Raw genomic sequence first — 13,379 nt, forward strand, 5'->3', positions numbered from 1 at the left:
ACCAAGGTTTTAGAAGGAACTGCAGTGCGTGTTTGCTATGGTACAGCGTAACAACGAGCCTTGCTCTGCAGTTTAAGTCCTGCTATGAGCATCTCCCATACGTTGTCTTTCTGACAGTATTCCATTGCACTATTGTCTCCACAGTAACAGCTGGCCACCATAGTGTCTCAGTGGGAGCCATATTTAATAGCTCTCATAGGCAGGCCTGCTGGTGTAAACAGCAAACTGAAGCCGGGAGGGGGTGGGGTTTCTTTGCAGAAGGTAAATGACAGGACAGCACTGATCTTTTGGGTTACACAAGGACATGCGTGAGACAAGCATTCACAACTTTGTGTTAACGTCGTTTCACAAGACGTACGTAAGTGTAGCATTGTAATGTGAGTGCAACCTCCCTTCCTCTGGCACGAATTCCATGCACACGCTCCCCACAGCTGAGTCACAGAATGACTAATTAATAATAACAGACACATGATTAAAAACAAAATACAAAGACTCAAAATAATGTACAAGTCAAACCCACAGTCTAAATTTGTGCACATAGTAAAGACGTGCCATTTAATGTGAGCTCTCCTCTCGCAAGCAATTAATGATAGCCACTACCATGCACAATAAAAATAATCCAGATGATTTGAAATAAGAGTGGAAATAATCCACAAAGTCAGGGCAATTGCAGAAATACAGGAGTATAGAAGCGGTAGGTCAAGCAAGTGGAAAGCACAGCCTCATAATGGAAATGACATGCAAGCAGAACTTCTCTCCAGTTGACAAAAGCAGTTATTTTTCCCAGATCCCTGAATGCAACCTAATTCCTCTTGGTGGATAAAGACACAGTAACTAATAATGTTTGCTGGTTTAACTTGAGCATTTGGAAGATCTTTAGCACAAGGAAGGGCTTCAATGCATTTAAGTACACAGGTGCCTGGTCAAGAGTTTGTGTGTGTGGCACCATGAATATAACAGCTCAGCGACAACTTGAGAACTTTGCATCTAATTTTAGATGAGTAACCAAAATGCAAGGGTTGAAGTAGGATCCTGTTTCAATGAAAAAGTGTGTCCCTTCCGTTTATGGGCAGACAAGCTTTTGGGGAACAAAGATGAATGTTGTTAGAGCACGGGTAACACAATGTAAACAAATGAGTTATTGTTAACATTTATTACAATAGAGACACATTTTAAGAAAGAGTAGAAGACAACAGACATGTTCGTATTACTTATACAAGCCAATGTAAGATTTAGACATAAAATTACCTTCAAGTAAGTTCTGAAATAAGTACAAATACATTTTATTCACAATTAATTATTACAAGGTGGAAATCTGAAGAAGCACAGAAAATGATGTGGTACAGTGAATGCATCGTAGTCGAAGGCAATACTCCCCATACTGGTCTCCAGTTACAAGTTTCTCCCTTTTGAATAGAAAAAAAAGTGCATATTAAACAATTGCTAATCCAGTTTAAAAAATGAGTAAGGCAGCATTTTCAAAATGTAAAAAAATAGCAATACTCCTGTTATGAACATTTCCTTACCAGAAATTTAAAATGCTAAAGAAAGTGTACTAGAAATGACTGAACAAAGTCAGATGAAATTTCCCAGTTCACAGCCAAGCACAGGCCTCGGTACCTTGGGTCTATTTCCTGACCAGCCAACGTTAAGAAAATGAAGACATTTGGGCCGAGACAGCAAAATAACAAATCTTACTCCAACAATTCCCTTCACCCTCAGTTGGGCACACTAACACTTTGCTAACACCATATTGGCAGATGTGTGTCGAGCCTACTCAATCATTCACAGAGTAGAGTCACTCTGCATACAAGTGTGCAAACAAACGGTATAGCTTGCTGAAAATGGCAAGGGTAAGCACACGAGGCACTTTTCTGGCCCATAAGGCAGTGATGTCCATCATATAAAAAGCACTTTGTGACAAATCCTTTGTGTGGGTTTGCATCGGTATTGTCCTTTAGGCAAGAAATTGTACAATCCTGCTTAGGTTCTGGGAACCTCAGTGGGTCGGGATGTGATGGTTTGTCTGTTGGGGACCCAAGAATCCAAGCCTCTGCTTGTTCTTCCTCTGCTCCGTCATCTGTGGAGGAGACACACACATTTGGAGGTAGTCTGATTTGCGATAAGCATGCACATGATACAAGCTTGTATGCAAAACATTTGCACCACAATCGTTTATTTAAAAAAAAGACTGGACAGCAAGAAGCGTTTATTTTTGTCATGTATAGTAGGAGTGCATCATAATGATCTGACTGATAATTATTGTGCCGATATGAGGGATTATGACGTCATACCAATAAATCTCCTTTTCTGTGACGTGCTCCAAACGGCCTGTTGTAACTTCCCCTGAGCTCACTTGTAAACAAACATGGCGTCCATCGTGTGGGACTTTTCAATGTTTAAAAGGAAGATATTTCGCCAAATGCTCCGCAAACATTCCGCGATTGAGGAAAAAAAACATTGGAGTTAAACACATCAACCCTTATAAGCCATCTAAAACGTCAGCATCGCTACAACGCCCGGCGCTTGTTCCTATGGCAGCGGTGTTTGATGATGGAAATGATGACCAGCCCTTCGCCATCGTTGAAGATACCGGCTCTAGTCGGCTAGTACAGTAATTTCCTTGGAGCCACGGTTTGTACTTTTGAACTGCCGCTATTTAAACAAAATGTTTTGTTAATAATAGTGATGTCATGATATTCAGTAAGGACAAATCTAAATTTAAAAAATAGCTATTAAAAAGTTATCGGTGATCTGTATTGGTCTTGAGAAGCAGGACATTATTGGTATGGGTTTTAAAAAAAAAATAGTTACAGTATGTATTCTTGAATGCTACAATGTGACGACTAATCTCCTCGACCAATAAACAGCCAGCAGTGGATTACATCACCTAAAGAGAATCTGCTCAGCACTTTTGAAACCCTGTATGACCAGGTACAAAATCGCAAACAATCATTCTGTGGCAATTTTCCACTGATTTAGATTCAGGCGTTCTAAATTGCCACGTGCACCATGTGTGTGTGTGTGTGTGTGTGTGTGTGTGTGTGTGTGTACTTTCAGATTCACATGATCTCTTGGCACATTAAGCCAAAACAACAGGCTGCTATAAAAGGGTTCGATTTGAACATGCTCAGCATTGTGGTCATAACTGGACAGCCAAATGTCCCGTGGGCATCTACTATCCATCTAGAAGACAATCACATTTGGACAAGTCACTGTCCTGGTTGTCAGTTTTACGACTTGTAACAATCACAATTAACAATCCTATGTTGTTTCAATGCGAATTATTTGGGTGATGTGGACTCATGTTCTAAATAAAAGACTTTTTTCATACATCTTGCCTCTTCAGTTGTGTGCATTTCCAAGGTCAGAAGAGGGAGGAGACTATAGAGAACCTATAGTCTACAGACCTGTGTACAGTATACTTGTTGATGGGAAAAGCAACCACGTGATTTGATAATGACATAAAAGCTAGAAAACCTATGTAACCTATCTAAAGCCATTACTTTAAGTAAATGACGGATCAAATGTAGGATGTAGTAAAGCCAGAAACGTGGTCGTTGGTGAATTTCAAGCCATGACAGCAGGTAGACGTTGCAGACAAAACTGCTTGCAGATGTCGACAGAGGTTGTTGTTTTGTTTGTGCCAGCATTACTTTGACACATCTGTCAGAACAGGAACAAGGACAAGCCTGTGACCGGAATCACATGCCAGGGAGGCAGGTGATGAGAGTGATCAGTCATGCTCCAGCAGTGTAGTCATCCAAACAGCCTGAGGAAAACTTTTTATATTACAGTCACCTGTCACTGTGGACTTTAAAGGCCATCGAAGGTCTGACAGCTGTGTAGGGTTAGGAGTAGAGCTGCAAACAATTAACTGATGAATCAATGATTCATCAATTATCCAATACATTCACAACTATTTTGGTATTCAATTATACTTTTTTTTAATGTAAATACAGTGTTCCCTCATTTATCGAGGGGGATAGGTTCCGCGAAATCCGCGAAGTGGCCAACTTCATTTTTTTTTTTTTTTTTACAGTTATATGTTTTAAGGCGGGCCGCACGGTGGTCTAGTGGTTAGCACGTTGGCCAACACAGTAACAGCTTGGAGATCGGGAAGACCTGTGTTCGATTCTCCCCTGGGCATTTCTGTGTGGAGTTTGCATGTTCTCACCGTGTGCGCGTGGGTTTTCTCCGGGTACTCCGGCTTCCTCCCACATTCCAAAAACATGCAGGTGAGGTTAATTGGCGACTCTATATTGTCCATAGGTATGAATGTGAGTGTGAATGGTTGTTTGTCTATATGTGCCCTGCGATTGGCTGGCGACCAGTCCAGGGTGTACCCCGCCTGTCGCCCGAAGTCAGCTGGGATAGGCTCCAGCATGCCCCCGCAACCCTAATGAGGAAGAAGCGGTATAGAAAATGGATGGATGGATGTTTTAAGGCTGTAAACCCCCTCACCATACTCACTTTTCTCAAACAGGCGATAACATTTGCTCACATTTTTCTCTCGTCTAAACACTCCCAAAACAGTTCAAACCTTTGTTTGAATTTTAATGCTCAACCGACAGGTCGGACACAAGATATGATTAAGTCACTCCCGTGACCGTGCCCTTTCCGCTGTACTGTCGCGTTTTTGTATCCTTGTTAAAACATATTGCTGCAGTACTTCACACCGAAGATTCATTTACAGGCTAGCAAGCAAGCTAGCGATGACACAGGAGACAGGGCGGCACGAAGAAGACTGATTGACAATGGTCTACAGCCAGTCAGAACACAGAAAACAATGGGCGGTGCAGACAGACGAGAGAGGGAAGAGAGAGAGACACTCAACTTCCCACAATGCAATTCTTCTTAAAAGGGCCTGCAACAGCATTCATACGCTGTAATAAAAAAAAAGAAGCACAAAAAAAAATTCTGCGAAACTGCGACTCTGCGAAAGGTGAACCGTGATAGCGCGAGCGAACACTGTATCCTCTGATTTCAGCCTCTCGAGTGTGAATGTTTTTTTTTATTTCTTTAGTCATCCATGGAACCTATTATCTTTGTGTGTTAGGCAAAACAAGATGTACACACACATCCGCTTTGACTTTGGAAAACAGTGATCAACATTTTGCCTCTTTTCTAATATGCTGCGGACCACACCACTAACTGTGTTTGGTTCACATTGATTTGGTCCGTCTTGGGGCTAACCGATTACTAGACGGATTGTGAGCTGCAGTCCTGGTTAGGTGCCAACCAATCACTGGTGCTGTGTGTAATGATTGGCATGTCGAACGACCAATGTCTGAATGAGTTGGGACTAACATGCCAGTCAGGCAGAGCTATGTGTAATGATTGACTTGTAGACTGGCCATTGAGTACATAAAGTCTGGAAGTACAGATTGTTCAACAAAGAAGGACCTGAAGAGAGGACAAGTCTGGGGAATAGAGCATGTATCGTCACACGAGGGAAGTGAGACTGCAGTCCAAGAGGTAACAGCAAATAGAGCACCCTGACCCTAATTCCTATGACCTCTTGGACCACAGATGTTTTAAGTCCAAGGATTACCTTGTGAAGCGGCAGTAAACCACAAGCTATAGCTACTGCTCATAATGGTCAGACGAAGAGCATGAAAATGTCCCTTTACCTGCTCCTTGAGCTCAGAAAGCTGGGCAGAGAGCTGTGCTACCAGCGTGACAGTGCTCTCCAGTTTCTCCTGCAGGGATCGCATCTCATTCTGCTCGTTATCCCCCTCGTTGCTCACCAGAGATATAGCTCGCATTCGGGGGAACCACTCCAAGTTTTTCTCCTGAGAGATGAGGGAGAGATGGTGTGTGAGAGAAACAGCGAGAAGGATGAAGTGAATAACGGTCGAAATAGAGCTGAGTCAGAATGTCAAGGAGACGGCGGTGGCAGCAATTCTGGCTCAGTCAGCCCCGAGCAGGGTGTGATTCAGGGAGTGTTACTGCACTACAAACACATTGCTAGGGAGGCGTAAACACTGAGGTGTGAGTAACTGCCATCAACTTTCAAACATACATCATCCTCTGTGAACGGAAGCTGTTCTTTGCCTTGCACATCCGTGTGACAGCGTAACCAACATTTGTCTCTAGGCTACCGTCAATAATGGTCATATATTAATTGAAAAATAATGGCATTTCAATTCCCACCCATTCCAAAAACAGACTGTTGATGTGAATGAGTCACTGTCATCTATCAACAGCACAAGTTCAACTGCAGGTTTATTGGGGAAATGCTTCGGAGTTGGCTATTCCACATAAAAACCTTGATTATTATTAAATGATTATTACTGTGGATTAATTTTAATGCTCTCCATTTCTCAACTGCAGTCAAACCATTATAACGTCAAAATGTTCAGCTCAATCCGCGCATTTGGCACTTTCTGTATTTAGTGCTATTTTGCAAGGTGCTATCATACTTTTTCTAAGGGCTACCATACGAACTGTTCATTTCAAAATTCATTAATTTACAAGACATGATGTCAAATTTTTTGCTATGAGGTAGCATGTTAACTGTTTGCATAATAACATTTTTGTGATTATACTAATTTAAAATAGCATGTACCTTATAACATGACATAAAATTATTATAGATTGTCCTTAGCACTTTCAGTAAGTGGTGCTATCTTGCCAACTGCGGGCATGTTGGCATAGCTCTTAAGCATTCACATGCAATTTCAAGATGATTTAACGATCCCCAGACACCATGCATCACAAGACTCTTCCTGAATGTTTAGTAATTGTGCAGTCCATGACCTTGCCTGTGAGTAGCCCAGCACTTATAGAGAAAATTAAAACCGTAGCTGAACGAACCACACATTTGAAATGTTTTTAGTCACTGAAAACCATAAATCCTTGGCATTACATAATGTACTTGGATGTGTGATGCAAAGTGTGGCTGTGTTTGTCCATGTGTGAGTGTGCATCTGCATGAACATGGTAGTGTGTACGTGAAAGTGTCTTATTTTACAACATGCATGTTCTTACGTGAGTCTGAAACAAGATAGCACAAAGTGCCGTCAGCTGATCTTGCATAACACATTACTCGGCTAGTTTGGATAAGAATGACTTCAATGGTGCCGTAAGTGGGATGTGACTGGCACCGCCGTTGTGCGTTCTGTAGGAGGAAGGAGGTATTCTAGATTTGAGAAATGCAAAAAAATAAATAAATAAAAACGATCAGCGCGAGACACTGAGGACAGACTGACACATGCTAAGTCAGGGGAGTGAGTCCGAAGAGGAAGGTTGGCTGTGCATATGTGAATGCTTTTTTTTATTTAATACTTAAATCAATGCAAAATATATATCCATGAAATTTCAAAGGAATCTAATTGAAGTCCACTCAGAGGTCGTCAGAGGTCTGAATACGTACCTTCATCATGGGCTTGATTATCTGCGTACTTTTATGCCCTAAGTGCCTACATTTGCATCAGAAAAATGCCTCCTTAAAAAAAAAAAAAAAAAAATCAAACCTCATCAAAGGCCCTGCGTTATATTTTTCTCCCATCGTGTCTCTGCGTACACAATAGAAGGCATTTTTATGATGCAAATGTATGACTCTTTTGAACGCATATTGTTTTGAGAAGCCAAACTCTTTACCTAAATGACCCCAGCAGCTAAGCGGAACTACGTTCCTCGTCACCGATCTCACGGAATCAATTGAGGGGGGTAAGTCACTGTTGCTACAGTACACTGCTAATGGGGATGTCATACAACTTCATGACAAAAAATCCGAACTATCCCTTTTAATATTTAAGACTGGAAAACCAGACTTTCAAGGATCTGCTTAAAAATCAACATATGGCTGCAAATGATTTGACCTTTCACATTTAAAAGACCTAAGAAAATAATTTTCTGCCAGAACATACAGCTACTACTGACCGCTGAAGCCTAATTACTAGATACTGAAACATGACCGGAGGCAACTGAATATTTGCATCTCTACCTTTCACTTCCATTAGTGCTGTTTGAATGACTTAGCATTCTCTGATGCTTCACTGATCAATTTCTTCGGCTAAATGCGCATGAATTTATAGACTTCCATGTGCTTCTCTGTGTACCATTTAATCAATCTAATGTTCTCTACTGTACGTGCAGAAATGCACACTACCAAGAAACATCGGACCGACCAGAACCTCAGGCGCCTCAGGCCAAAGGCAGGTTTGTGAACAATATTTGAGAGATGGGCTTTTTGTGTACATAGAAAAACTTTCAAATATTTGAGTGCAGCACATGAAAAATTATAGGATTTTTGCTGAGTCAACATGTCAACACTTATAGTATGTATAGTAGGGATGTGAATGATAAACCGATGCGACCGGATATCCGGTATAGAGCAGGGAACGATTTCGATTCGCCGGAAAAAGCCTCCTGTATCAATAATAATCAGCCATAAATCTTTAGATTAATCGATTGTCGAGACATGCACCAGGTATCACGAGAAAAGCAATCGGTTTACAGCATCTTAAAAACAATGTGAGAAGATTGTCGCGCATGCTCTACTTTGCCATGGCTGAAGATGAGAATGCTAACGCGCTGGCCAGCTAGCTAGGACCAGCGTGCCCCGGCTAGCTACCAGCGCACTGGCTGGCTAGCCAGTGCCGGCCGGCTAGCTAGCCAGCCCAAGCCGGCCATCTGGTAACAACACCTCATCTGTAGGATAAAACTAACCTGTCTCATGACCCGCCGAAGTTTGGAACGTCGCGAGTATGGTAACTTTTATGCTTTCTAACTTGATTACTTTGAAATGTTATGTTGCTCCTGGAGTGTTGACAGCACTATGCTCAGTCTGCAATGTTGTACGATTACCATTGTTATGACATTTGGAGTGTGGGATTGTTTACTTTTCCAAGCTGAAACTGCATTTTCATTGCACTCATGTGACAAATACTTTTATTCATTTACAGCATCTGTGCTTGGAAGAGATGTGTCATTATTTAAGAGGCTTTGCACTATTTATTGATTGTGTATTATTGATTGGACTGAAGGTATATTATTAGTATATTATTCTATAAGTAAATGATCCTTGGGATATTTTACTGTTCAACAAAAAGAAAAACAAAACAAAATAATAGAGAGATATTGCAAGAAAGCTCAAAAGGCCAATTGTGAATTATGCACTGATCTTGTATGTAGTCCTGACAAAATAACATTCCCAATTGCTCATACTGATTGATGGCAAATATGGCACCTCAAACACAAACAGAGAGATATGATGATAGTGCCATTTCCCCACAGTTAATCGCACACACAAAGGACACATAACACTGTCATTTGTTATATAAACCTCAATAGACTTCATCCCATTTAGCAGAATTTAACCTCCGCCTTCAGTACACATGACAAGTGCAGGCTCTTTTACTCTCCTGCCACCTCTGCTGCTCTTCTGTCTACAGTGTGGTGTGTGTTTTGTAAATGGAAGGCTCATAATGTGACAGTGTTTTGTGTGTGTGTGTGTGTGTGTGTGTGTGTGTGTGAGAGAGAGAGAGAGAGAGTCAAAGGGACAGGATAGCACGTGCCAGGCAGGCTGAGCTATTAGCAGGCCACTTGAGATGGGTTATGTAACAACGCTGTGGCTGCTGCAGTACCTGCTGGGCCTGTAGCCACTGTCCCTTTGCACACACACACACACACACACACACACACACACTCACACACACACACACACACACACACACACACACACACACACACACACACACACACACACACACACACACACACTCACAGTACATGTTGAGTAACATGATGCTATTCAACAACATAAGTTTGTCCCATCAAAGCAGATGAATTAGTGGCACTGCATGCGTGTGTTTAATCATTTTCCACGTCATGAATCAACAGGTTCATAGTGAATCCTCACCCTCAAAAAATGTACTTGGATTCTAGGCACACTTCTCTAGTTACAGGCAGACCTCGGTTTTCATATGTTTTGGTTTTTGTCAAAAACGTTTTTTTGTTGTTGTTTTTTTTACAGTCTCAGTTTTCGTACAATATAGCACACAAGAAACCAGATCATGTTCCCTGTGCTGTACTGTTCCGCAAAATCGAGGGCCCAAACAAAGCACCCCACCTGTTGGTGACTTGTTTTTTTTTTGTTTTTTTAAAGTCGATTGCTAAATAACCCGCCATGGGGCCAAAGAAAGTGGCGTGTGCCAGCAATTTGTTACATTTTAATAAAGAAGGTAGGAAACATTATTTAATCTTGCCAGTATATACGGGAAGTCTGCATCAACTACACGTTCTATCTATTTGTCAATTACAATTATTTTGCATCGTTTTCTGCATGTAAAACGATACTTATTCTCTATAAAGTGTATTTTTTTAATTAATATTGTCAGGTTTCTGGTATGGATTCATTGGAGTTACATAATTTCCTATGGGGGGAAAAAAAAGCCAGTTTTCATCAACATCAAAACTTGTAGAACAAATAAAATTGTATCAAACTAACAGAAAATAAGGACAAGATTTTCAAGATCCGCCCCAAACTTCCATGTCTTCTTCCTTGAGTCACATCCATCTAACACTTGTTTGCCTACAGATGCATATCAAACTAGATGTGTGTCACATATTTTGTATTATTTTACTTAATCACAGCTAAACGTTAACCACAAAATGTAGCGTTGTACTCCGACGCTAATTTGGATACATTAAGCCAATAGCAACGACCTTTAGCTGTGACTGCATCCTTCGCGTTCTGGTCGAGGTGCCAGTGCAGCAAGTTGGATCGCTGATGATAATAGAGCTAGACTGAGTTTAATTGCTATTTAACCACACTCTATCCCTGAGGGCAAGGATCTCAGCAGAGTAAATACTACCTTAGCACAGACACCATGTCTCTCTGAAGTGTATCATGCAAGTCATCTCACTAATGAAGGTGGAGCAACACCCAAACTATAACATTCCATATTGATCGGTTAAGCTCACCAGACCAACTGAATTATGGTGTGACGAATGGATTCCCTGTTCCTGGAGAACAGATAAAACCTGCTTGTGTGCTATCTTACACCATACAAAGATAGTACATTCCAGGTGCGACGTACATTCCAGGTGCGACTTGCTTTTATACATGTAACGTTTGACCATTTTCCCTCAGCTTTGTGTTACGTTCACATTTGGTGACAGAATTCCCCCGTTTGGTCTGGTCCTGTTGGTCCTAAACAGCGTATACACTTGACGAAATGAACCATACTAGCAGACCAAACAGACCCTCAGCTGGACCAAAATGACAAGCATGAATGCACCCCTAAACTGCGAAATTCTATTTCCCCGTCCACTTTTTCATCCAGATTTACACTAAAAATGTTTGAATTGATCTTGATGTGCCTCCCCTGCACAATTTCCCAGGAATTTTGTGTGCGCGTGTGTGTACGCTGATGGCATACTGACCTCTATCATCTGCGCGACATAGCTTTCTGGGCCGGTGTATTCAGTGGGATCCTTCACTCTCACCAGAACCAAGAAGTAAAGATAATGCCACATATTGTGCTCAGACTTGATGTGCTCTTCAAAGGACACGGTCTTGTTGTCAAATTTATCCCTTTCTAAACCTGAAAGATTATGAAAGACATTATTTCAACATTTCTTTAACCATATTTTTCTCTTTTTTTTGGACCGCAGAGTTATACACACCACAAATAAAACAGGTTGTTTTAAGGATCTCCTCCTTCCTCTGTTTCTCACTCCTTAAATCTGCAAAGGTGTCGATGATTACACCAAAGATGAGGTTGAGAACAATGATGATGACAACAAAGAAGAAGAGCAGGTCGTAAACCACACGGGCTGCAAACAGCGGCTCCTTGATGGTTCAGTGTCAGTGACAAAATTGTGAAACGGAAATGCAAATTAGCTGGTGGAAAACATGGCATTTAAAAAAAAATACTTTTTAATGGTTTTCTGACCTCTTTAGACGGTCTTCTGAGAATATCTCCAACACCACCGCCATTTCGTAGTCCTTGGTTCAACACAGTGATAATACACATGAGCAGAGTGTCGCACACCCTCTCTATTCCCTCGTCGTCATCTATAAACACACACACGATATGTAAGCAGTGCACTGTAACAAGGAGAAAAGTCTGAAATCTCAGTGTTGTTCAAGTTAATAGAAGCTAGCTATTCTAAGTTGATGACCTGATCAAGATGTGATCGCTCATCGGACTCAAGAGACTTACTTATGGTAACAGCTAGTCATGGTGTCGCTGATATACTATAACATATGCCTCTCACGTTTTTCCAAACAACGGAAGTGGATGAGACCACGTGTCCTTCAAGAAAGCGAGTGATGTAGACGCCAAAGAACACAAGTGTGAGTCATCATCTTCACCTCATCAGGCTTCTTTGTGTGCGTTTGTGTGTGTGTCTTGGTGAGTGTGTGTGACAAACTTACCCGCAACGATTTTGTGTGAGGAAACAGAGCAGCTGTCTGTCTTACATGAATCTTCCACCCTTGTCTTACCAAATAAACCTCCAGTGCCTAAAAAGAAGACCAAAAACCATGTGCAGAGTTGTTTGATTGGGAAGCACAGTGGCATAGTGGCTCAGTGGATCAATGTCGGCTTGGGTTTTTCAGTGTGGAGTGTGAATGTCGAACCGTTTCTCAGCAGGTACTCTAGCTTCTTCCCATGGTCCAAGAACTTTGGCAAAATGTTAGGTTCATTGATGACTTTAAATTGAGTGTTAGCATTTGTCTAAGTGTTGACTCTGACCAGTCCAGGGTGTACCCCGCCTTTCACTACCAGTCAGGTGGGTTGCATGTGACGTCAGACCCGGCTGTCGTCAGAGGCTCAAAAACTTGGGGCTCAAACAACCATATTTGCAGCTAGCCGTCAAATGAAGTTAGTAAATATGCAGAAACAATAACATATGAAAGGGGAAAAATGTCTGCGCCAGCTGAATCAATGACGCATTCGCGTTAGTTTACAATAAATAAATAATGGAAAAACAGCACAGCGAAACGATGAAGGACAGATAGAATCTATTCATGCAGACTGACTTGGTCGGAGAACGCAAATAGTCATCTTAGAAGCACTAGTTTCTTCTGTTGCATTCAGAGAAGATAGGCTTTTCTTGTTTTTGTACAACATACCATGCATACTCGCAATCGGAGCAAAGAATTTCAGCGGCATGTGCCGTTATTCGCATTACTCTGCCAACGTTGTACAAAGATACTGAACACGTTTGTGGCTCCATTGAAATGTCTGACACCTATCCCAACACCAGACGTGGCACAAATTGCCTGTAGGTCACGTGGTTGCAACCTAGCAATTGGTTCCAGCCTTATGATTAGCAGAAGTAAAAGAACAGAATATATAACAAAGAAAAAAGCTCCTAAAATTGTTTTTGTCTTTGGCATTATGACTCCTAATACGTATCAG

The 13,379-nt window shown here is 41.5% G+C and overlaps 1 protein-coding gene across 4 annotated transcripts in view; it reads right to left on the reverse strand.

Moving 5' to 3' along the window:
• Positions 1 to 615: 615 nt before the first annotated feature.
• The window catches only part of itpr2 (inositol 1,4,5-trisphosphate receptor, type 2), a 67,732-nt gene continuing 54,968 nt past the window's right edge, over positions 616 to 13,379 (reverse strand). Inside the window, exons 52-57 of one of the 4 annotated variants that reach the window (XM_054775718.1) lie at positions 12,392 to 12,478; positions 11,907 to 12,028; positions 11,638 to 11,803; positions 11,395 to 11,555; positions 5,634 to 5,795; positions 617 to 2,080 (exon numbers count right to left, since the gene is read on the reverse strand). In XM_054775718.1, coding sequence (XP_054631693.1) covers positions 2,000 to 2,080; positions 5,634 to 5,795; positions 11,395 to 11,555; positions 11,638 to 11,803; positions 11,907 to 12,028; positions 12,392 to 12,478 — 779 coding nt within the window. In that variant the 3' untranslated portion in view covers positions 617 to 1,999. Of the gene's footprint in view, positions 2,081 to 5,633; positions 5,796 to 11,393; positions 11,556 to 11,637; positions 11,804 to 11,906; positions 12,029 to 12,391; positions 12,479 to 13,379 lie in introns of those variants that run through there. The other 3 variants (XM_054775719.1, XR_008570351.1, XR_008570352.1) reach the window with 3 other exon arrangements.

This window comes from Dunckerocampus dactyliophorus, chromosome 5, assembly GCF_027744805.1.
Source record: "Dunckerocampus dactyliophorus isolate RoL2022-P2 chromosome 5, RoL_Ddac_1.1, whole genome shotgun sequence".
Classification (NCBI taxonomy): Eukaryota; Metazoa; Chordata; class Actinopteri; order Syngnathiformes; family Syngnathidae; genus Dunckerocampus; species Dunckerocampus dactyliophorus.